The sequence below is a fragment of the Musca vetustissima genome, unplaced genomic scaffold (assembly GCF_032173495.1).
Source record: "Musca vetustissima isolate MV318-11 ecotype Yass unplaced genomic scaffold, APGP_CSIRO_Mvet_v1 utg4525, whole genome shotgun sequence".
Classification (NCBI taxonomy): Eukaryota; Metazoa; Arthropoda; class Insecta; order Diptera; family Muscidae; genus Musca; species Musca vetustissima.
In genome coordinates this window covers 193,052-219,391 of record NW_026880820.1, presented here as the reverse complement: position 1 = coordinate 219,391, position 26,340 = coordinate 193,052, and the positions used below count along the sequence as shown (strand labels likewise).

The 26,340-nt window shown below is 32.4% G+C and overlaps 1 protein-coding gene across 1 annotated transcript in view; it reads right to left on the bottom strand.

The window, feature by feature from the left end:
• The window catches only part of LOC133326672 (uncharacterized), a 109,266-nt gene extending 95,731 nt beyond the window's left edge, over positions 1 to 13,535 (bottom strand). Inside the window, exon 1 of the mRNA XM_061535294.1 lies at positions 13,440 to 13,535. Within this exon, the coding sequence (XP_061391278.1) occupies positions 13,440 to 13,515 (76 nt within the window). The 5' untranslated portion in view covers positions 13,516 to 13,535. The remainder of the gene's footprint in view (positions 1 to 13,439) is intronic.
• Positions 13,536 to 26,340: the final 12,805 nt, after the last annotated feature.

Here is a 26,340-nt window from a genome sequence, read left to right as displayed (position 1 = left end):
TGTGTGTGTTCTATTTTAAAGAATCCCCCTTTTGCCGACCTTTTTGTTTTTAGTTTGTTCTATAAAATAGGTCACTTTACCGGAAAACCCAAAAGAGGGAAATAAGTTTTTGTTGTTGTTAAGTAAATAAGAAGAACAACAACAAAAAAGTGATAACACTTGTTTGATATGGTTTTATTACCATAGAAGAGTTCCAGAAATGCTCACATACAAAACGATTCAATGAGTTAATGACCACCACCAACAGACCGGAGGGGTAAATAATCGGTTTTTTGTAATTGACACTTAGAACAAACATCCGTAAATGTTGATGATTACCACGAAAGGTGTGTGTGTGTGATGAGGTGTAAAAAAAAACAACAGGTTTTTTTTATGGGGAGGTTAGGAAGACTTCTTTAAAGTAGAAAAGAATACCTTCTTCATAGAAGAGTGGCTTTTTTCTCATAGAAGTGTGGTGAGGTATTTTTCTTCATAGAAGTCTTCCTCACAGAAGGGCTGGAAATCGTATTCTCCTTCATAAATGAATTGAAGGGTTTCTTCCTTATTGAAAAACCGTAAATTTTCTTCTTCAAAGAAACCCAGAAGGACTACTTCTTTCTTCATAAATGAGCTAAAGATCTTCTTCATAAGACAACTGAATAATTTCTTCGAAGAGGCGGACGGCCTTTATCTTCTTCACAGAAGAGCAGGAAGTCTTCTTACCAAAAGAGTTTGAGGTCTTCTTCTTTCTAGAAGACCTGAAGGTCATTTTCTTCATTGAAGAGCTGAAGGTCTTCTTTATAGAAAAGCTGAAAGTCTTCTTCATGGAGTAGCAGGAAGCCTCCTTTATAGAAGCCCAGAAGGACTATTTCTTTCTTCACAAAAGAGCTGAATATCTTCTTCATAGATGACAGCTAAATGACTTCTTCGAAGAGCCAGACGGCCTTCATCTTCCTCACAGAAGAACGGGAATCTTACCAAAAAATTTCGAGGTCTTCTTCTGCATAGATGATCTGAAGGTCTTCTTCTTTCTAGAACAGCTGAAAGTGGTTTTCTTCATTAAAAAGCTGAAAGTGTTCTTCTTCATAGGAAAGCCGAAGATGTTCTTCTTCATGGAAGAACAGAAATCCTTCTTCATGAAGTAGCAGAAAGTCTTCTGGAGGACTTCTTCATAGAAAAGCAGGAGGTCTTTTGTATAGAATTGCCAGAGGTCTTCTTCACAGAAAAGCAGGAAGTATTCTGCATTGAGAAACAGGAAGTATTCTTCGTAGAAATGGTAGAAGTCTTCTTAATAGAAATCCTGGAAGTTTTCTTATTCATAGAATTGATGAAGGTCGTCCATTCTTAGATGAACTGGAGATTATATTCTTCATAGAAGAGCTAATAGTCCTCATGTGGTCTCCATCGGTTTTTTCTTACAAAACTCTCAAGATTTTCGACTTTATAAAATACCACATGATCCTATGTTTGGGCCCTTCTTTTAAAGAGTTCAGATGGTCTCCATCTCAAGATTTTCTTTTAAAAGATATCGAAAAGGATCTACTGTGGAGAAAAAGGAACATATATACATTCAAAAGTAGCGCCCAACAGGGGGACACACATATTTAATTCAATGTTGGGTGCCATTGATGTAAATTATATCTCCATCCTGATCAAATAACTTTTAATAAAGGCAAATAATAATTATTATAAAGTATCTTTGTATAGTTGGCGCCCAACGTGGCGCTTATATATGAAATCCCAGGTTGGGCGCCACATATGTAGAGGAAAACATATATATTTTCTGGGCAAGAACAATACTATGTTGATTTTATCACTAATCCATTAAAAAATGCATTATAAGGATTGGCGCCCAACATGCTGATTAAAATTTTTGAAATATTTGTCTTAAAAACAATTCGCAGTTTTATAGAAGTCACGATCTTGTGGTTCGACAAATACACCTCCCACCGCCCAGTTTATTTTGGCCCTCAACATGGAACCCCACATTGGGCGCCAAATATGTGATGGACAAATATATATTTTTCGAAAGCATTAAATTTTATAATGAATGTTGTTCGAGGATGTGTGAATCATCCCTGCATTCTGGGAAGTCATAAAACTGGCATGAATCTGCTCACAAATTTACAACATTTACACTGTTGTAGGCCGAACATGTAAAACTATATTTTTTTAATCTACACATGGCCTCCTTTCCTTTCCCAATAAATAAAAGCCAAGTGCCAAATCTCCTCTAACCAAGTTCAGCCTGAAAACTCAACTCCAATCTCCTTTAGTTACTCAAAAATACCAGTGGCCGAAATATAAGAACTTGCCACCGCAACTCAACTGATATAAATCGCAGCCCAAAAAACCGAACGAAGAAATGTATTAAATTTAAACTTTTGATTCATGAAACACAAAACTTCGCATAAACACAGCTTGTCGAATCTTACAACAAGGATCACTCACTTGCAGGGGGAACCTGAAAACAGAACCACAAAGTATTTACCCCTCTTCTTTTTGTGGAAGTTTTTAATTTCTTTTTTTTTTTTTTTTTGTTGGCTTCTCTTGGAGTCAACACCATCATCCTCATCATCGACACCATGAAAACTTAGTCAGCAAGCCAGCCTTTCATTGTTGGTCTGTCCCTCTTATCTATCCTCCGGCTCAAGTTTTAGGTGTTGAGCTGGTTATTTTTTTATTTTCAGAGACTGTGTTCCGTGACACAAAGGAGTCAATGGATATCAACTTGAAATCCGGTTAATGCTGTATGTTACCTGGTGTATGACTTCGTTATATTTTGTTATGGTTATCTTTTGAAGTTGAAACACCCAGACACACACACAAGTTGAGTTGTTGTTGTTGGCTCCAAGTTGTCACAAAACTTACCAATGCGTAGATAAGTCGTATGAGTAAGCCGCCATTGCACTCGTTGTGCGCACTTGACACATAGCCTCAGGTTGTTTGGTTGGCTATTGACAAGCAGTTATGGGGTAAGGTAAGGTAACTTTCTTTCAACGCGGCTACAATGAGCAGGTGAATTGTAATGGGGTACAAAATAAGAAAAGATGGAGGTAAATTTGGGGAAGCTGGTGAAGGGATTGACTGGGCTCATGTTGAGCGTCAATTACATATGTGGCAGTACTGTTTTTTTTTTTCAGGTCCTGATTTTCGTTGGTAACACAATGGAACATATTGGGCGCCACTCATGTAAAAAATACATCGAAACCCTGTTCTCTAATTAGGAAAATTATATTATTTCAAAAATGGCGCCCAATGTGGGTTTGACTGCTCCTATATTCGAAATTTTATTTTCACATTTGTTTTTAAAAATAAATTCAATTTAAATTTGGAGACCCAAATAACAACTCTTCAAGAGGCACCCAACGTTTGTGAAAAGAAAAAAAATTCTTAAATGGCGCCCAACGTGAGGCTATGAAATCATGTCTTTTTCATTCCATTTGTAATTAATTTCCCCTGACACTCCTGTAGAAAATTATCATCTGCAATCTGTTCTTCAATATAGTAAAATTATGATATTTAAGAAAATGGCGCCCAACGTGGGGTTGACTCCCAGCACGGTCCCTATTTTATTTTGAGATTTACTTTTAAAAATAAAAAAAAAAACAATTTAAATTTGGAGGCTCTAATAACAGTCCTTCATGTGGCAGCCAACGTTTGTGGATGCAAGGAGAAAAGTTTTAAATGGCGTCCAACGCGAGGCTATGGACGCAAGTCGATGAAATCATGTCTTTTTCATTCTATTTGTAATTAATTTCACCTGACGCTCCTGTAGAAAATTATAATCGACATTCCGTTCTTCCATGTAGTAAAATTATGGTTTTTGAGAAAATGGCGCCCAACGTGAGGCTATGCAAGCAAATCGATGAAATCATGGATTTTTCATTCCATTTGCAATTAATTTAATCTGACGCTCCTGTATCGGCAATCTGTTCTTCAATATAGTAAAATTATGATATTTAAGAAAATGGCGCCCAACGTGGGATTGACTCCCAGCAAGCTCTTAATTTTATTTTCACATTTACTTTTGAAGATAAAAACAATTTCAATTTGGAGACCCTAATAAAAGTCCTTCAAGGGGCACCAAACGTTTGTAGGTGAAAAAAATGCTTAAGTGGCGCCCAACATGAAACTACACACGCAAGTCGATGAAATGGTTTCCTTTTAATTCTAATGACAGTACAAATCCCTTATGATGTGATAAAAAAATGTGATACCTTAAGTTTCTTAGTAGTTAAAAGATTGTGAGCCGAGCATTGGGCGCCATTTCACAGAGATTGGGATTCAAAAAGGTTACTAATGCCCCAGATTGGGCGCCATTTATTTTATAATGTTCTAGTATGGAGAAAAATATTACTATTGTCAATTTGAAAGCGATGAGAATTTTAAGAAATATGAAAAAAACTGCTACCACAAATAATCAGTTCTCACGAACAGAGCCCCATGTTGGGCGCCACTTATTTCACTTTAACTCTAATATGTGAAAAATATGTCAATTCTGTCCACGGGCACCAATAGCATGAACAATGAAAAAAGAAAACTTCTGTAGTAAACACATAAATTAATTCGCTATGTAATATGGATGCCCCTTATTGGGCGCCATTTCTATTACTTTAATTTTCAAACGATAAAAATATGTCAATTGGCTATTTGGAGGCGATAAGGAGTTCAAGAAATAGAATAATACAATAAAATATTATTATGAAAATTCTCTGTTTTTGTCATGTACGTCCCACGTTGGGCGCCATTTATTTTAATTTAATTCTCACAAAAGCAAATATGAACAAAGAGATATTTGAAATCGGCCAAAGGATGATTAAGCATCTAAGACTATTTCAATTTGGTATTTGAAAGCGATAAGGCATCTAAGAAATAAAATAATACAATTAAAAAATATAGCTTATAAAAACTATCTGTTCACCCCACGTTGGGCGCCATTTATTTTAATTTTATTCTTATAAAAACAAATATGCCACATGGATATTTGGAAGCGATCGAAGGGTTTAGGGAATGAAAAAGTAATAAACAAACTGCGGATTCAAATTTACAGTCCAGATCATGAGTGCCCCACATTGGGCGCCATTTATTTTTATTTTAATTCTGATATGAAAAGTAGTATGACAATTGGCTATTTGAAGGCAATAAGAAGCTCAAGAAAGGAATTCAAAACTAAACCTACTGATACGAATTCCAAGTTCTCAAGATGAGTAACCCACGTTGGGCGCCATTCAATTAACTTTTATTCTGTTATAACGAGAATATGCCAATTGCGCATTTAAAAGCGATGAAGACTTGAAGCAATAAAATAATGGCAATAGAAAATATTGATGCAATTAAAAGTTTTCATAATGAACAGCCCCAAGTTGGGCGCCATTTATTTTATTTATATTTTGATGGGATTTAAGGTGGACATTTTTACATAGTGACAATTTGGACTTAATGATTATTTTTGATTAGTTCACAATGAGTGACTAATCAAAAATCCTGCCACAAATAATCAGTTCTAATGAACAGAGGCCGACGTTGGGCGCCATTTTCACTTTAACTCTAATATGGGAAAAGATATCAAAAGCATGGGCAATGAAAATAAAAAACATTCTGAAGAAGACATATGAATTAATTCGCTATGAGATATTGTCGTGCTATAGGTGCCCCTTATTGGGCGCCATTCTTATTGTATGCAATTTATTTTGATTGCAAATTATGTTGATGCAATTTAAGGTGGAAATTTATATTTTGTGATAATTTGGAACCAATAATGATGTTAAGAAGTCCGGACAGACTGTCCCACGTTGGGCGCCATGTACTTTATTTTTATTTTGACGGATTTTAAGGTGGACATTTTGTTCTTCGCGGCAATTTGGAACCAATAATGATCTTATGAAGTCCACAATGAGTGCCTCACATTGGGCGCCATTTCTTTTATTCATTATTTTGAGGGAGTTTAATGGCGAAATTTTAAACTTTGTAGACATTTGTAATGATTTCAAACAGTCCGCAATTAGTATCCCACGTTGGACGCCAGTTAGTTTTTTTATATTGATGGATTTTAAGGGTAAAATTTTACTTTGTAATAAAATGGATTGATTTTAAAAAAATCCACAAGGTGTGCCTCACGTTGGGCGCCATTTATTTAGGTATAATTTTTGTGGAATTTAATGTGAATATTTTTAATTTTTGTTAATTTGGAACTAATATGAATTTTAAGAAGTTAGCACAGCTATCACAAATTCACAACGCTCTCACTCTCCTCCACTCTCTCTCTTTCCCATTGTATTTCTTCATCCCACAGAATATTTCATAGGCCTTTGTTTTCCAATTCGATGGCATGCTGAGCAGTCGGAAATTGTAAAGTGAGATTTTTTTCAAAAAATCTTATAAAATTTAGATTCTCTAGGTAGTTTCCTGAAAAATTGCCATTTAACGAAATTCTTTTGACACTTAATAACATCTATCGAAGAAGGTTTGCTTTACGTTGTGTAACCCTCATAAAACTGCATGTGGGCAGTTATTAGAGATCATTAAAAATGCAACAAAATGCTAAGCGTTCTTCAAGGTTCCGAAACATTTTATTAGAATCTACGAGTATTTTCAAATTATGAAGAGGCGAAATGTAATAAAAAAATTTGAATTTTTATATTTCAAATGCAATAAAAAATTCAAGTTAATATTGAAAATCTTTGGTTTTATGGCACGCAAACAAAATATTACAAGTTTATCAAAATGGTCATAAATAACGTCTACTCTTCATCAGGGTTACATAGACAAACAGTATTGTGGGTATTTGTGGATGAAATCAGTTTTACGGAAATTTATTTTGACATACTGCTAATTTTATAGACATTTATGGATATTACTATTGTCTTTTTTCCGAAATGAAATGAAACTTGATTTGGCTTAGGGTGGGAGTTGGCTATTGTGAGATTTACAAGCTTTGTCTTCTATCTTCTTCTTCCTCAAAGGCCATTCAAATCTTTTCTTCGTATTTTTTCCAACCATTTCCTTTCTTTCTTTTACATATTTTTTTACTGGAGCATAGTTGTAAAAAACTTTGATTTTCAAAAGATGCACAAGTGGTGTCATTGTCATCATCATAGCTAAATCATTTTCAAAAAACAAATACTCTTGACTTAAATGTCTTAGCTTACATCTTGAGAAGCTTTCACCACCAGCAGTTGTGTGCCCCACAACACCTTTGGACAAGAGACGCATCATTTTCATCATCATAGAATGAATGCACCAAAAACTTTCAATGGAAAAATGAAGGTGTTATAAAAAACAAGCCTGGACAATGGCACAAAGATCAAATGTTGTTAACCGGTGAGTGTAGAAAAGGTTGCCTACAAAAATTGCGGTGAATTGGGGGAAATGGAATGTGATGACCTTATTTTTGAATAGGAAGAGAGGGAAAGAAAAACAATATTGAAATTCAACATAAATTTGTGACAAGTGAGAACTTGTAATTTTTTACAAATAAATAAAAAAAATTAATATTACCTAAGAAAAAAAATATTAGCCTCTTTACGTCTCTTCGAAGACTTGGTAATGTCTTCGAAGTGAGGATCCACCCTTCATACTTCAACGAACTTTGAAAACAAACATAAAAAAAAATGTGGAGATAAAAAATCAATTCGCTTTTTGCTAGGCCAGTAGGCGTCTGCCAGTGTTTTTAAGTCCCTCACAACAAAGACCTATCCAAATATATAAACATTTTCTTTAGCACAGATTTGCCTTTTGTACATTTAAATAAAAAATTAAATAAAAATCAATTCTTTTTGCTACATACATTTACATAAACTTAAATAAAAAAACTTAAACACTTAAATACATATACATAGGTATATATTAAATGAGGTGCATATACATAAAAAACATTGCGTGCAACATAAAGCATAATTAGCATAATATTAGGGGTATTCATTGGAAATTCAAAGAACGAAGGACCAAAACAAGGAAGAAGATTTTTTTCATAAAGAAATTGCTGAAATATTTGTTTAAAACAAAAATTCGGTGAAACCCACTGAACTTAGAATGATGTGTGTTAACTCTTGAATGAAAGACATTTTTGCAATATTTTTATACCCTACACAACGATGTTGCCAGGATATTATAGCTTTGTGCAGCCCCAAGAGATTGTAACGCCGCGAAATATTGGTCTTAGACCATCCTTTATGTATACCGATCGTCATATCTCGACTAGCTGAGTCGATGTAGACATGTGTGTCCGTCCGTCCATAAGTCCGTCTGTCCATTATAATTTGTAAACACGGTACAGACCACAGTTATGGACCAATCTTCACGAAATTGTACATGTAGGATGGTTTCAGGCCAATGAAGACCCCTATTGTATTTGGTAAAGATCGGCTAATATTTAGGGGATGAAATGGACCAAATACTTAATTTTTGTCGGTTTTTCTGGTCACTCCAGAGCCCGCAATTATGGCCCGAACATAGCGAAATTTTACATGGAGAAGGGGATCAAGCCAAAGAGTAAGCATGTCGGTTTTGATAAAGATCCGTCAATATTTAGCGGGTCAAATAGACCATGACTTTTGTGTGAAAAATGACAAAATTTGTATCCTATGGCGTATATATTTACCCCTTATGGACATTGACCCGAGAACTTGATAGTATATTCAGAGGAGTGGTTGACCTTTAAATTGATTCCAATTATATCGCTGTATGTACTCGGATGTGGGAGTTGCAATTAAATATTTACAGGTGTCTACGTATTCACATATTATTTAGTAACCCATTACCACACTGGAGGGCGGAAATATAGCGCTAATCGCTTTGAAATTTTCCATGAGGATCCAGGTATGGTCAAGGACAACGCCGATAATTTTCGGTTATGATCAGATAATAATTTTTAATTTTGTGTGTGTGTTTTTTTGAGTCGATCTATAGGCCACAATTGAAAGCCGAACATAACAACACAACTCATGGTGAAGGGAATCTGGACAAGTAATTGGAAGGGTTGTACTGAATATTAGTAATATTCGCAAAATATGTGAATGTAAGGAAGATGTGCTCGTGACCTTTAATCGGCAAGAAGGTGCAATTATCACGAAATATTGCCTACACTCGGAATAAACATCCACAGAAAGTTAGAGTTCATTGGTAATTGTGTAGGGTATCGTATGGTCGGCCACGTCGACTATACTTCTCCGCTCACTGTTTTTTTTAAGGGATTTAACAAGGGATGGATTATTTAAAATATTTTCTAATACTAATTCTCACAATGAGTGCCTCACGTTGGGCGCCAATATAACACTGAATGCTAAACAACAGCCACTTCGGAGAGAGGTCTATGCCAAAACATGTCAAACACTACAGAAAATCTTCTGCAAATATATTAGTCAGTCTCTAAGAACCGCAATAAAAAATTACATCCTCTTTGGTGAGAAATCGGCTAAAATCTTTAAAGTACCGAAAATCGGGACGGACCGTTATATAGAGGGTATTTCAAAAAAAAAACTTATATCGGAATTGTTCTTCAAACATAATTATCATCCTCCAAGAACCCTAACTGACAAAACTTAAAAATACCGAAAATGAGACGGTGCCAATATATGCGGGGTATGTCAGAATATGAACCAATTTTGTTAATTTTTAATAGGAAAATTTGACACCTAATTCGAACCCAAAATACAAAATTACAGCTAATTCACTTGAAAATGTACCCAAGCTCCTCAAGCTATTTTTGCTAGGGAGATGTTCTACCTAAGGAGAACCCAAAATACTAAATTACAGCCTATTCGGTTATAAAATGTACCCAAACTACCCACAATCCCAAAAATGGGGTTAAATATAAAATTAGGCCCAATTTGGTTGAAAATTATGTCCAAGGTCCCAAAAAAATTCGAATTTTGGGACGAAACTTATTTTCAGTGAATACCCCTTATATGTTGCCACATAAATTGAATGCATGCTGCCAGGCTGGGCTAGGTTCAGCCCAGCCTATGCTGAACTGTTGATGATAAAAAAATAGTGGTGGTGATGGCTCTGGCATAGTTTAGCATTTTATGCAAAAGCGTGAGTGTGTTGGAGGGAATTAATGAGAGACTGAGTGACTGAATGAAAGAATGGAGAACCCTTTTTGATTCTTTCCTGTCTATTGTTCGCGTGGTACCATTACACAAAGTCTCTGGTACTTTTCCATACGTCATTTTCGTTGTTGTTCCAAAAAAGGGTACAAACAATATAATTTATGCAAATGGTCAAAGCGTTTAGCGGAAGAGCAGCACGAATTGGCAAATATGCGTAACACTGGAATAAATTCATATACAAATGTGTTTGTGGGGGAAATGCAGCGGAACAATGCAGAAAAAATGTGCTTTACTAAAAATTTAGTTTAATAAGCAGGCAGAAATTAATTATGATGACGATGAGTGATTTTGAGCGGGATGTTGAGACATAAAGGGAGAATGCTTATGTGTAAAACGCGTGGCCATGTTGTTGATTTTCCTTATTAGGCACGGTCGAGTGAGGGAAAGGAGAGGAAAGAAAGGAAGCCATTTTTTAATGCTTCACTGAAATCACTGAACGAAAGCAGAAAAAGGTTTATGCCCTTTTTACGAAATACCGTGCCATTGTAGACCCTATCTTCCTTCCATATATGGTAGCGAACCTCAACTTCTTCTCCATTGTTTTTTCTCTACTTCGCCAAACGAACCATAAGTGTAAACTACAAAAACAAATGCAAAAATGGCAGAAGAAAAATCATGCGTAGCTGCAGCTTTCTAGGAACTATTAAAAATATATATTTTTACAAGGAATCACACATAACCAGCCATTGTTGTTATGTTCGGATGCCTCGACATACAATGTTTGGCCGGCCCTTGACTTTGGTTAAATGTGAAATAAAATGCTGCGATAGCCAGCCCTTAGCTTGAAAATCTTCGTAGAAATATTTTCATTCCTTAATAAGAGGCAGATAATATATGGCTGGCCATGAAATTAGAGATGGGCAAATAAAAATGCAATGCTAAATGGCTGGCCATTTGCCAGAGAAAATGGTTTAAGATTTGAGAGATTTAATTAAAAAAGGGAAGGATTTTAGGAAGACGATATGAATGAAAAAATAAAAATAAAGAATGGAATTTTTTAATAATGACAAAAAAATCATCCTCAGGTTCTGAGTATTTTTTTTTTTTTTTTTTGCTATAAAAGAAAATTGTTCTCAAATTCTGAAAAAATCGTAATAAATAGTTTTTCTCTGTTTCTGAAAATCTTTTTGTACCCTCTACCATGTGCTGAACATTCGAAGTACCTATAATCGATCAGGAATTGTATATGTACGTTTTTTAAGACTTCCTACGCCTCACTTTCAAACTGCTATATACTATCGTCGATAGAAGTGATAGAATAACAAGTGAAAAAGGCGTTAGGGTCTAGGCCTAAATGCGGGACTATATAGGTTATTCTCCAACCTTTGAAGATTTTTATCTCGATATGGCTAAATCGACTTAATCGTCTAAGAATTCCCTACTTTGTAGGGTATAAACTGACAATTTCGAGTACAGAATATCCCCCATACTATGATGGAATGTGGCTATACGGAGACAACCCCAAAACGCGGAACAAATCAGTTGACTATTTTTAATAAAAAGGGGCTTATATGGGGACTACCCCCAAAAGGGGATGAATATACATAATTTTTGAGATGGAGATTTGTTACCAAATACGACTACAAAATACGAAATTACAGCGAATTCTGTTGAAAAAACACACTTAAACCACCCAAAATACCTTTATATTGGGACTACCGGAAAAGGTGGACTTACACTTACATTTATAAATTTTGATGAAAATATTTGGTACCCAATAAAAGCCAAATATACCAAATTTCATCGAATTTGGTAGAAAACGCGCTTAAGAACTCCAAAATACCGAAAATTGGAAGTACGGTTATATGGGGCTACCAGAAAAAGTAGAACAATGTTTATAATTTTTAGTAGATACATAGGTATCCAATGTTCCAAATTTTAGCGAATTGTGTTGAAAAAAGCGCTCTAGAACACCAAAAGCGCTCTAGCCGATATAGCTCATCTTCGAACTTGACCTACCTGCAGACAAAACACAACCCTATGCACTATTTCAGCAGCCTATCTCCTTCTGATCCTTCAGAAGATAGCGTGATTACAACAGACGGACGGAGGGACTGAATGGCGGACATGGCTAGATCGTCTTAGAATTTTACCCTGATACTTTATAGTGTCGGAAATAAATTATCGCATTTTTATCCGATCCTGGATTTTTTTTCGTTAAAAAAGTAAGCTCTTCTTTAATTAAAAATCCACGCCTTGTAGGTGCTTAAAAAATTATTCTTGAAAAATCCACGCCTTAGAGGTGCTTCAAAAAATTACTCTAAAACAATTGTCCATATACAAAATTGCTCAGGACCAGAACCTCAACATTATTCCTTTTTTGTCTACTTTTTATAGAATTTTTTCCTCTGAATATGTTCTTTAGAAAAATGCCCTCCTCTGGTCAGAAGAATTTTCTAAAAAATTGCTCAGGACCAGGGGTCCACATCAAAAACCATTTCTTTTTCATAAATATTTTTTTCCATAATTGCAGAATTTTTTCCTCTGATGTCTGACCATGAGGAATTTTTTCCTTATCCTAGAGAATAGCCAAGGGGCTATTTTTTTTACATCTATTGATCCTGGAAATTTTTGCTCTAAAAAAATGTCTCCTCACAAGAGGTTTTTGGTTCAGAGGTTTTTGTTCTTCAACCAATGGGAATTTATTTTTTTCTCCTTCCCAGGATTCAAAATGCAGTCTCTTATTACAAGGATATTTCCATATCAAAATAACCAGTAGGATTTTTTTCTGATGCTGGAGATGTTTTTTTATTTAAAATATAGTTCATCCTCTGCCTCATTTAAACAATTAATGAGGCAGAGGATGAAATATATTTTAAATAAAAAAAAAACATCTCTAGCATCAGAAAAAATTGTGCCCTATTCCTCCTTATTTTTACAAAAATAGCCTCTCAGAAGTTCTTACTATGACCAAGAGTAATTTGTTTAATACCCTGGGATTATTTTTCTTTAGAAAAATTCCTTCCTCTTGTCACAAGGATTTTTATACACACAAAAAATGATGTATCTCGTAATTCTGATAAAGAATTGACCTCTGGACCTAAATAATTTTTCTCCATATACAAAACTAATCTTTTAATAGGGATTTTTATGAAAAAAGTCCTTTGATTCAGAATATTTTTTTAAAGGGCTATCCGATTCAGAGCATTTTTTCTGTACAAAAAATTACTTCCTCGCCAAAAGGGAATTTTTTCCTGATCCTGCAGATATTTTTTCTTAAATATATTTTATGTGTAATGTTAAAAAAATCCACCACCACTGATTACAAATTAAAAAGCAAACAAACCCAAGCAACATAAAAATGGAACGATGAGATGTTACCTAAAAAACTGCAGCTATTATACGCACTTCCAGATCGGCGGCCAGTTGTTTTATTACAGCTCCAAGTATTTTGAAAATTTATTTTATCCTTTGTTGTGGACATAATAAGGCATCGGTAAGTGGTGGCTGTGGTGATGGTGTTCGGTAAATGGTTGCAATGGTAATGTTGTTGTAATTCGTGTTGTTGTTGTTATTTTTCTTGTTGTTGTTATTTTTCTTGTTGCTGCCACCGAGACGGATGTTGTGGCTAAAGCTGTCAATGATGTGGATCGAGGGAATGTTGATGCCGATGTCGATGTTCTTGGTCTTGTTGCAGCACCAATAATGGCTGTTTGTATTTAATGGTAGCGGTGTTGTTGTTGTAGTTCTTGTATTTAAGTTTGTTTTTGTTGTGTTCTTGTTGTGGCTTTTGTTGTTATTTTTGCTGCTACTGAAGATGTTGTTAAAACAAAAGCGACAATGATGACGAAAATAATTGCCAGCCCCACTTAAAGTCAACAGCCAGCGATCCATGTAGATGGAGCATGGAATGGGGATTTTTGGATTTCGAGGGCAATGTAAAAGGAAATATTCCGCCTTGGCAAGGGGTAGGGGGAATGTTGGATGCTGCTGCTGCTACGTATCTCCGGAATTTCGGTAAACAATGCCAAATGCCTACACTAAATTACAGCAAATAATGATAATGCGTGAATGGACCTGGACAAGGTCTGTGGCTAATTTTTTATAGATTTTTTCCGAAGGTTTTTTTCTTTGTTGGCGAACTTTATTGAAGTCAAGTTTGCAAATTGTTGTTGTAGCCAAAGAAGATAAGTGTCGTAAGGGGAGCCAATAAAACACCAAGGGAAAAAATTCTGAGTATTTTTTTTTTTAATTTTTTTCGTTAACGAAATCACATTGTTTGCTGGGTTGTATGTTGTATTTTATTCCGATTTTTTGTTTGTCATATTTGTATTTGTCACATTTTTTCACTTTGTTGTCCAATAAGACATGAAGTAAAAATATATTTTTTAAATTTTGTTTCTTTAACATTGGCACATTGTTTGCTGGGTTAGGTTTTATTTTTAATTGAATTTTTATTTTTTTTACAGTTGTGATATCTATAAAAAACTAGAAATAAAAATTATGTCACATTTTTTTTTATTTTTTTCTTTAAGGTTGGCACATTGTTTGCTGGGTTAGGTTTTATTTTTAATTGAATTTTTATTTTTTTAAAGTTGTGTTATCAAATTAAACATGAAATTAAACAATATATAATTTTTTTAAATTATTTCCTTAAATTGATGCCACTTGGTTTGCTGGGTTATGTTTTTTATTTTTATTATTTCTTAATTTTTTTCATTTAGTACCCATAAAACTTCAAGTAAAAAATCTACAAATATATATTATTTTAATTTGTTTTTCTTTTTTGATACCGCATTGTTTGCTGGGTTAGGTTTTATTTTTAATTAAATTTTTATTTTTTTACAATTTTGATATCAAATAAAACTTGAAGTAAAAAATATGTCACATTTTTTTAGTTTTTTTCTTTTTTGCAACAACTTGGTTTGCTGGGTTATGTTTTTTATTTTTATTATTTCTTAATTTTTTTCATTTAGTAGCCAATACAACTTCAAGTAAAAAATCTACAAATATATATTATTTTAATTTCTTTTTCTTTATTGATACCGCTTTGTTTGCTGGGTTAGGTTTTATTTTTAATTGAATTTCATTTTTCTGCACTTGTGATATGAAATAAAATTGGAAATAAAAATATATACTTTTTTTAATTTTTTCCCTTTATTGCTACCACTTGCTTTGCTGGGTTATGTTTTTATTTTTATTATTTATTAATTATTTTTAATAGTAGCCAATAAAACTTGAAGTAAAAAATCTACAAATATATATTATTTCCATTTTTTCTTTATCAACACCACTTTGTTTGCTGGGTTATGTTTTATTTTTAAATTGATTTTTTTACAGTTGTGATATCTAATAAAACTGGAAATAAAAAATATACATGACATTTTTCTTATTTATTTTTTTTATTATTTTCTTTATTGATGTCCCATTGTTTGCTGGGTTATGTTTTTTTTTATTTTTTTATTATTTGAAATTGCGGCACTTTTCTTTTTGATGTACTCTTGATGTAGTTGACACACAATTATTTTTTTATTTTTATTTTATATTTATTTTATTTATTTTCCATTTATTTGTAGTAACCTTTTTTTGTTATTTCAAAAATTTTTTTAACACTGCTGCGGAAAAGTATGCGTCACATCATCATTTTTTATTGCCACTTTTTTCACAATTATCATTTTTTGTTTGTTTCACTTCTTCTTCTACTTCTTTGTTTGGTTGTTAACTTTTTGTTAGCCTTTTGATCTTCTTGTTGTTGCTGTTTTCTTTGTTGCCCTGCTTTGTTGTTGTCTTGTATTATTTTTGTTATTATTGTTGTATTATTTCTGTTATTCTGTTATTGTTCTGCTTTTTTAACTTGGCTTACTTAACGTTGACCATTTGTGTGTATTTTGTCGCCGCAAAGATCATTGTCATGGCTATATTTTTTTGAGTTGTATTTTTTTCGAGTTGGCTTTTTGTCTGTGTTTATATTTTTCTTGTTGTTTTTATTTTTAATCCAAGAAAATGTTTTGTTTTATTTTTTTTTTAATTTTGTTGTTGTTGCTATTTTTGTGTATAGCACGTTGTTGTCTTAACCTTTAGATCCTAAAGCAGGATTTTAAAAAACGATTGAGTTGATTTTTTAAATAATTTTTTCAAAGATTTTTGGTTTTTGGTATGAAAATTTTTTCTATCTACAGATCACACAATGTGATTTTATTGACTAGTTTTTAGAAATATTTCTACAATTTTTTAAGGTCTTTCAGAACTCTTATATAGATTTTTTTTATATATAAAAAATTGATTCTCTGGAATTTCTACTGTTTTTTATAGAGAATTTCAAGGCAAGCTCTGAGGATTTTTGTAAGGTATTTTTCTGGTCCATACGAAAATGTCTTACAATTTATATTAATAGGCCTTTCGAAACCTAAATGGTCTTTTTGGACCTATGTAATTTGTTACCCATGGAAATGTTGTGTGTGTATTTTTTTTTTTCTATGGAGAAAATTTTTGTCTGCTCAGAGGCAAGTTTTTATAGAAAATTAGTCATCTCTTCCTATGAAACTTGATCCTCTTAGGACAGGATTTTTTTCGAAAAAAAATTCATTCTTAGAAGAAGTCCTGTGAAAAAATTTTTAGAGCTTTTTCTAGGAAGGAATTTTCTCTCCGCCTAGAGGCAATTTTTATGGATAAAGAATGTTAGTCTTATTCCTGAAGGAAAAAAATTATCTTCTGATTCTGGTGAACTATTTTCTACAAAGGGAAAAATGTTCCTCTGACCTTGAGCATTTTTCTATAGAACAAATTGTTTGAGGCCCTTTTTTAAGAAAAAATTGGTGTGTGTCTTTTGTTCTGATATTTTTTCTTAAAAAAACAAATTAATATTAAGATGGTTTGTCCACGGCATTTGGATGAATTTTTATAAGAAAATTCACTGTTATAATTAGAAAAAAAATATTTTGAAATAAAAAACAATATTTTGAAATAGTTTTTCCATTTCGTCCTGAAAGCCTGTGAAATATTGAAAAAATTGGCTTTGGATCTATAAAAACATTTCTTCTGAAAATTAAATCAACTTCAATTACTGAGAACTTTTTTTTTGACCGAGACCAATTTTATTTAGTATAAAAAAATGTCCATTGATTCTAAGACAATTTGTTCCTATAGTAAAAAGTTATATTGAACCAGTAAGGAAAGTAGTAAAGTCGGACGGGGCCGACTATATGATACCCTTCACCACTATGGATATATTAAACAGGACTATTAACATGAAATTGGATGAAATAAAATATGTGATATTTATCTAAATGTGAATCTACCTAGATCTATCCATAAAGTATGTAAATCGACTTCAAACAAATATAAATAGGTCATCCGTTGGGCTATGTGTGTACTTCTAGAAAACGCAACTACGTAATTCTATGCTCAATTTTGTACGTTGTGCAAAATTTGATGTCAACCTGACTAGCATGAAGAGTTTGATGTCCAATTTACTTAAAATCGGGCGAAAATATATATGGAAGCTCTATCCAAATATATCGAAGGATATATAGGGACTTTGGTGCACCATTTACATGAAATCGGACGAAACTATATCTGAATCTGGGCCGATTTTCTCGAAACTGGGCAGACATCATTCTAGGCTCAATTCAGTACGTTATGCCAAATTTCCTGCAAATCGAAAGATATAAAGGGACTTTGGGGCACCATTAACATGAAATCGGACGAAACTATATACGGGAGCTATATCTAAATCTGGACCGATTTTCGCGAAACTGGGCAGACATCATTCTAGCCTCAATTCAGTACGTTATGCCAAATTTCATGCAAATCGAAAGATATATAAGGACTTTGGTACACCATTTACCTTAAATCGGAGGAAGATATATACGGGAGCTATATCTAAATCTGAACCGATTTTCACGAAACTTTGCACACATCATTCTAGACTTAATTCAGTGCGCTATGCCAAATTTCGTGCAAATCGAAAGATATATAGGGACTTTGGTACGCCATTTACCAAAAATCGGCCGAAACTATATATGGGAGCTATATCTAAATCTGAACCGATTTTCACGAAACTTGGCACATATCTTTCGTTGCTCAATTCAGTACGCTATGCCAAATTTCGTGCAAATCGAAAGATTTTCAGGGTCTAAAGTCCGTAAATCGGGCAAAAATATATATGGGAGCTATATCTAAATCTGAACCGATTTTTCCCAATTTCAATAGGGTTCGTCCTTGGGCCAAACAAATGAGCTGTGCCAAATTTCATCCAAATCGGATCATAAATGCGACCTGTACTTTGTTTACAATTTAACATGGACAGACGGACAGACGGACGGACGGACGGACATGCATAAATCGATTCAGAAAGTGATTCTATGCATATTCTCAAAAGGAACCATGGGTCTATCTCGATTATTTTTGCCTGTTACAAACATATGCACAAAGACATAATACCCTGTACCACAGTGTGGTGAAGGGTTTAACCAGGGAGCCGAACAGTTTAGGACAGGACCTACAATATGATATCCTACACAACTACCACATAACTCTAGCTAGCTTTCTGCGGATCTTTATTCCAAGCCTGGGCAATATTTCACGATATTTGCAACTTATTGAGCAATCAGAGGTCAATAGCTCCTTTTTTTCGCCGTAGCATATTTTTCGAATCATTATTTCCCGGAGTCATAAGATTCAATGTTTTTGTTTACACACAAAAGTCTTGGTTCATTTAATCCGCTAAATATTGACCTATCTTTTTCGGCTTACAATAGTGGACTATAGGTGGTGGTCAGAACCCATTCTACGTGTAAAATTTCGTGAAAATTGGTCCATAACTGTGGTCTGTAACGTGTTTTTCAAACTATAATGGACAGACGTACAAACACACATGTCTACATCGACTCAGCAAGTCGAGATATTAGGCAAAATTTGTCCTAAGATCCTGAGAAAAGTCATTCTTTAGAAAAATATTGCTTTTATTAAAAAATTGTCCTTGAAGATTGAGAAATATTTTATTTAATAAATATATTATTTTAAATTTTATATGTTCTTAGGAATTTGTGTAGAAGGACCGTTAGATTTAAAAACAAACTTTTTCCAGGGAAAACTTCAGACCTCTAGTGACCATAAAACCTGGATTTGGATGGAGAAGCTTGTGAAAAAACTATATCTTGTTTAGATATTTATAGATTTTTTTTGGAAGGTCTCTTAGACTATAAACATTTTAGACTATAACAGATTAAGGTGTAATATTCTGAGGAACCAAAATAATTTTTTGAAGCCTGTTAGATCTATATTCGTTAAATAAATATACATTTAGTGATCGATCGGGGTCTTCCGTTACAGATTTGTCTTTTTTGAAAATTTATTAACAGGTCCATCAGATCCTAAACCGTGCGTATTTAAATATATTTTTTTTTTTTTAGATTCAAATTTAGACCTCCAATATTGTTTTATGGAGTACTCAGACCTTAAAATGTGGATTTCGAAAAAAAATCTAATTTTGGTTTTTGTTCTGAGATACGATGCTCTTATACTAAAATTGTATACTTTAATAACAATTATAAATTGATGAATGAAATTCCAAAAGAAGAACACCAGATAGTGGTTGTTTAAAACAATTCGTGGATCTCGTAAAAAAATATGACGAAAGGCAAGAAGGGGATAATTTAATGAATGATAAAAAGCAGTGTGTTGACAGAATGGTAATGTTGATGATGATGATGATGATGGCATTCAATGACAACCACAATATGAATATCAAAAGATGAAAAAGATCGAAGACGCCATCCATCCACACTTTGGAGACGGTATATGGTTGAGTGACACAGATGCGCCGAAGATGATGACGATTATCGCTTAGAGAAAAAAAAACAAACCTAATGCACAGTTCTTTAATTGAAATACACAAATTTACAAAAAAAAAAAAGAAAACGAGAATGAATATTGAATATTTATTATTTAAACAATAATAAATATTATTACAACAACAACAACAAAGATATGGACACTTGTGTCACCCAAAAAAACAAGTGATGGGATGGTAGAGGAAGCATTAGAGATGGCTCATGTCAACTAGCTAGGCAGACTGACAGACAGACATACACTCTCCACACAGAATAAATATCTCCAACTGATTGTCTTTAGTGTTGAAAAAAATATAAAAAATAAAATTTGTAAAATTATGACAACTGATAAGAAATGGTCCAAGAATTTAAAGGCGAATGACTGGCTGTTGCACCCAAACCACTTTTTTTACTTCAAATAAAATTGATTTTTTATGATGACTCTTATTTTTAGTTTTTTATTGTTATTATTATTATTAAAAAATCATAATAAAATAACATGTTGATTTCCTAACACTCAATTAAAAATTCCGCTTTTCCATAAAAAAAATAATGGTAATTCTAACGGGTTTTGAAAAAATATACGGAAAATTGTATTTCTTATAATTGATTTGTAATAATTCTAGGAAAAATTATTTTTATGTTTTATTTCTTGAATACAACAAAACATAAAAATAAACACAAACAACAAGAAGAAGAAGAAGAAGAAGAAGAACATATACTTAAAGTACTGCTAGCTTAGAAACTGCTGAAGAAGAATACCCAAACAGAACAGAAGCATCAGCAGCAGTAGAATTGAAAAACAAAACCAGTATAAAACCGTGGCTGGGTATAAAGGGTAACATCCATCAACCGGGCCAAAGAACAACAATAACAGCAACAACAAATAGTGTTCCAGTAACTCGTCTTTGTTGTTGTTGTAGTTTTGTCATTATTGTAACAAAAAACCGGTAGACATCTACAATTACCCAATATGGTTCTTGGTTCGGTTATTGTGTGTGTTTGTCTTACTTGAGGCAATTGCATTCTGTTTGTCTGTCTGTCGGTTTGTCTGCCTGTTTGCGGCATCAGCAGTAGCATCAGCCAAAGATGTCTACACGCTTTTGTTCTTGTTGTCGTACTTGTTCTTCTTCTTCTGCGTGTTGTGGTCCGTGGTGAAATTAAAGTGAAATTATTTTCTGTATTTAGAGAAGTTCCCTAGAAGGGCAGGAGAAAAGATCTTCAGAAAATAAATTCTCAACTACTGAGGAAGGATTTTTTTCCTATAGTTGAGATTTTTTTTTCTTATAGAAATAAGTCTTCCTCCGTAACAGAGGAATTTGTTTTCTATAGAGAAATAAACTTTCCTCATTAATTGAGGAGAAAAATCTTCCTCTGTTCATTGAGGATTTTTTATAGAGAAACAAGATATCCTCAGTAACGGAGGATTTTTTTCTATTCAAAAAAGTTTTCCTCAATACGTAACTGTGGATTTCTTTTTTTTGATACGAAAATGTCTACCTCAATAACTAAGGAATTTTTTTCTATAGAAAAAATTTCTTCCTCAGTAACAGAGGATTTTTTCTATGGAGAAAGGTCATCGTCAGTGAAAAAAATCTTCCTCAGTTCACTGAGGATTTTTTACAATTTTTTCCTCTAGAAAAAATCTTCCTCAGAATTTAAGGAATTTTTTAATTCTATAAAAAAATTCTTCCTCAGTGACTGAGGAAAATTCAATTTTTACCTTACTTATTATAATTTAGAATAATAGATTTTTATGACCTCAAATTTACATCGAAGAGCATGTCCAGAATTTTTGTTGTTTTGTAACAAACACAAAAATATTCGGTTCGATCGTAAAAATTGTAATTATTTCAAAAAATGTAGGCAATAAAAACTTTCAAACACAATAAGGTTCAAAAACACACACAGACAGTAGTGGACATTAATCAGTGATTTCATGTACGACAAGTGACAATTTTGAAAAACAAAAAACTATAAAATTTTTCAAAAGGTAAAATGGTGTTGGGAAATTTAAAAAAAAAATATGTGATATTGAAAGATTGAGATATCTGGTAACATATTTAAGAGGTGAGACAAGAGATTATTACTGAAAACCCAAAGAGAAATCTATTCCACTGTAAATGTCCTAATAATTCAAATCAAATTGTTAATAATGGCGCCCAACGTAGATAGGACAATGTGTTAATTATTAGGAAGCCGAAACGAAGGCAAGTCAAACAATGCAAAGGCGGAAGGAACCATTTATAGCTGCTTAGCTATCAGAAAAAAGACTGAGCTGTTTTAAAAATAAATTTCAAATGTTTTGGGAGAGAATTTGAGTAATTGGCGCCCAATATGGGGTAGTATGCAAAGGCGAAAGGAACCATTTATAGCTGCTTTGCTATCAGAAAAAATACTGAGCTGTTTTAAAAATGAGTTTCAAATGTTTTGGTAGAGAATTTCCCAATATGGGGTAGTATTAATAAGTGATTTGTCATCAGAAAATAATTTACCTCCTTAAAAATTTCTTTGGATGTGCTTTGGGGAGAATTTATATATTTGGCGCCCAATGTGGGAGAGCGAACTCCATAGATTTACAATGCCCATAGCCTTTCTTGCAATCGAAGATATCTAACGAATATCAAACCAACAATTGCTAGATTTTGGATACCCAATAGATAATTTATCTTTCCAAAAAATAGGAATTATATTTATAGGCAAGGCTCTGAGAAAGGGATTTAAGGAATCTCAAATATCTTTCTATAAATTAGGAATTTTATTTTTAGGCAAGGCTTGAAGTGTGGCATCGATTTGCAATGCCTATGACCTTCCTTGCAACCCTTGCAATATAATATTCCAACACGTTCGAATATCCAACCAAAAATTGCAAGATTATTGATATTTAATAGACAAAATTTCTTATGATCTAAGAAGGGTTTTAAGGAACCTCAAATATCTTTCCAAAATTTCGAATTATATTTATCGGCAAGGCATGATATTTTCCCTATATACCCCCCCTTCCCCCTATATTCTTCCCTCAATACCTTGTAATAAAATCATCTTAACTTCCAAAGACCAGAGGCATATTAAATTTCAAAGATTAGTTTCCAAAAAAAAATTTCAACTACTAAACTTTTTGGGGATTTTCAAAATTTTGTTGTAAATATCTAAGGTTTGACAGCACTATTTTGAATACATTACAAAAGTTTCTTGAATTTATGTGGTCAACATCGACAATCGATTTTATTATTAAATCGTGTCTAAGTTTTTTTTATTTTTATTTATTTTTTTTTTTTTTTTTGAATCCCAAATAAATTCAAATAAAATTTCAATTTACATTGAAACGATATCATGTTTTCAACACAAATAATTTACATTGGATTATTTTTAATTCCATGTAATAGTAGAATACAACAATATCCAAATTTCCATAATTTAGCATTTTAAATTCCGTTTCAGCACCCTGAATAAAATTCGATTTTTTTCTACTTCAGTTTGTTGGGTTTCTTTTCGTTGGGTGAGAAATGTTAATCAAGCTTCTGGATAACGGTAACATATTGTTCTTCATGCCATTAAATTGTTGTAATTACACAGATACGTTCCAATGTTTATTATAGGAAAGTCAGAATTGTATTTGTGTGTGTGTGTGTGTGTTTTATCAATCATCTGGAACGTTTAGAAGCTGAGATCAATATCAAAGTTAGATCGTTTAGATTTAAATTTTTTTTTAGATTCCAATTAGTCACTGATATTGAATTTCTTTACGGTAGTAAATAATATTTATTCTTTATGAGAGATTTAAAAAATATCTTTGAAATGGGGAATTATTTCATAATCGTATTAAAATATAATTGCTGGCGCCCAACGTGGAGGCTATTATTTCAAACAGTTATCATCTTCACAAATCACGGTAGACTTTGTATGTAAATATAATATTTTTTATATGAGAGAAAAAAATTATTTTCGTTGACCAAACGTTAAAAACATTTAAAGTTGGCGCCCAACGTAGAGATGAACAATGTCATCACTTTTTTTTGTGGTTAATTTTTTTAATTTTATTCAAAATTACGGGACTCCAAAGAATTTTAGTATAGAAAATTTTTTTATATGAATTATATTCAAATAATCACTGGCGCCCAACGTGGAGGCTATTATTTCAAACGGTTATCATCTTCACAAATCACAGTTGTCTCTGTATGCAAATATGTTTTGTTTAATTTAGGCAGAAAAAACTACTAATCCAATTGGCCAAACAGCAGAACCATTTAAAGTTGGCGCCCAACGTGGAGATGAAAAAATGACATGATTTTTACTTTCGGCTACATTATAGCTATTTTTATTCGAAATTATGGGACTCCGAAGAATTGTAGTCGATAAGGAAATACCCTTTCGCTAAAATATTATTCTCATTTAAAATTTGAAAGTGAATTCCATATGAAAAGTGGCGCCCAACGTTAATTTAACCGAAAGAATATATTATGCATTTTTATTAGAAATAAATCGCCTCTGGAGAATAGAAGGAAATTCACATTTAATCAAATATTATTCTCGATGATGAATTTAAAGATCATTAAAAGCATTACCGTGAGATTTGTTTCAATGGTTGGCGCCCAACGTTAATTTCGCCTAATATATAGCCCTAAATTATTCCTTGGCGCCCAAGGAGAGAATAACTAGATCAAATAGTAATAAAACTACAGGTCCTAATAACACATACTTTCAAATATTCCATTGAAATGACAATGAATCAATCATTAGCGCTTCAAAATCCAAATTTAAGTTCATTATGAGATGGCGCCCAACGTAGACAAAATAGACAATATTAAAATTCTATTAATTTAATATTTTCTTTTAAAGAAATTTAAAATATGTTGCTATGCTGTGCTGCTCAACAATTTGACTACAATTTTAAATGCCCGGCTAGCTAGGAAATCAGTGATGGCGCCCAACGTAAAACAATCGATAATTTGCAATTATACAAATTCTTTCATTTTTTCTTTAATTTGTTAAGCAAAAATATAAACCTTTGTTAATCGTTGGCGCCCAACGAGGGGGATGACTAGGTTATATGCCTTTAAAACTATAAGTCCCAGTTACTTCTACATTTAAATATTCCATTGAAATGACTATGAAAGATTCATAGGCGCTTCACAATTCAAATTCAAATCCTTTGTGGTGTTGGCGTCCAACGTAGATAATATAACAAATTTCAAAGTTTTTAAAAAATAAATTTTTGTTATATTTTGCTATGAAGTCTCAAACATTTTTTGCTTGGCGCAAAAATATAACCCTTTGATAGTTAGTGGCGCCCAACGAGGAGATTACTAAGTCGAATGCAAAAATACAAGTTCAGATACATCTACATTCGAATATACCATTGAAATTGCAATGGAAAAATTCATTAGGGCTTCAAAATGTAAATCCTTTTTGGCGTTGGCGCCCAACGTTGATAAATATTTGTTTATCATTTAAAAAAAATTAAAATTGTAAACAAAATTGTAAAGAAATTAAATTTTTTGCTAAGTAGTGTCTGCCAATAACTTTCCGGAGTTTTAAAATAGTCGTCTGGTTAGGAAATTTGTGATGGCGCCCAACGTAAAAAATCATAAAAGTTGATTATTGGAGTATAGGTTAACAACAATTTAAATTTTCTTTTATTAACAGAGGCGAATATTTATTTTATTCCAATAATGCAAATTCGTTATTCCATGATGTAGGGTGGGTGGCTATTCACAAACAATTTGAAAATTTTTGAATTACTATTTAGGATTTTTTTAATTTATATATATTTTTTATTTTGATTTTAAAATTTATGTTGTATTTTTTATTTTGAAATTTTATATTAATTTTCAATATTTAATTTAATACATCAGAGTTTTTTTATGTATAATATCCAATTTCTATAGTTTTGAGTTGTTCCCAAAAATTTTAAATATAAATTTGTTGTTAATATTTTTTAGAAAAATTAATTTTGAATGTTTTTTTAATTAAAATATTTCCAATTATTTTTTATTATTTTGTAATTTTATTTGTTCTGATAATTTTTCATTGATTCTAATTTTTGTTAAAAAATCACTCTCACAGTTTGCTTAGTTTTTTAATATAAACAACGATAATTGAAATAATAAATACATTTATTTAGCTTTGGAATAATATAAAAATTTAGAATTTCAAAATTTTATTTTTTATTTTCATTCCGCATTTTCGATTCGATTTAGAATTTTTAAAATTTGCACAATTTTGGCATATGTATTTTAATTAGTTTTTATTGTAATTTTGGTATTTTTATTAAACAATAACAATTTTTTCCAAAATGATCGGTTCTCAATTTTAATTTTCTGCTCAAATTTTTATTTTAATTTCAAAACACTGTACATTTCACTGTTTGCAAACATTTTTTATTTACATTTTATATTTTTTTATTTTTTGCAGTAGCCTAAAGGTTATTTCGATCTAACGCTCATCATATTTCATTTTTTTATTATTATTTTTAT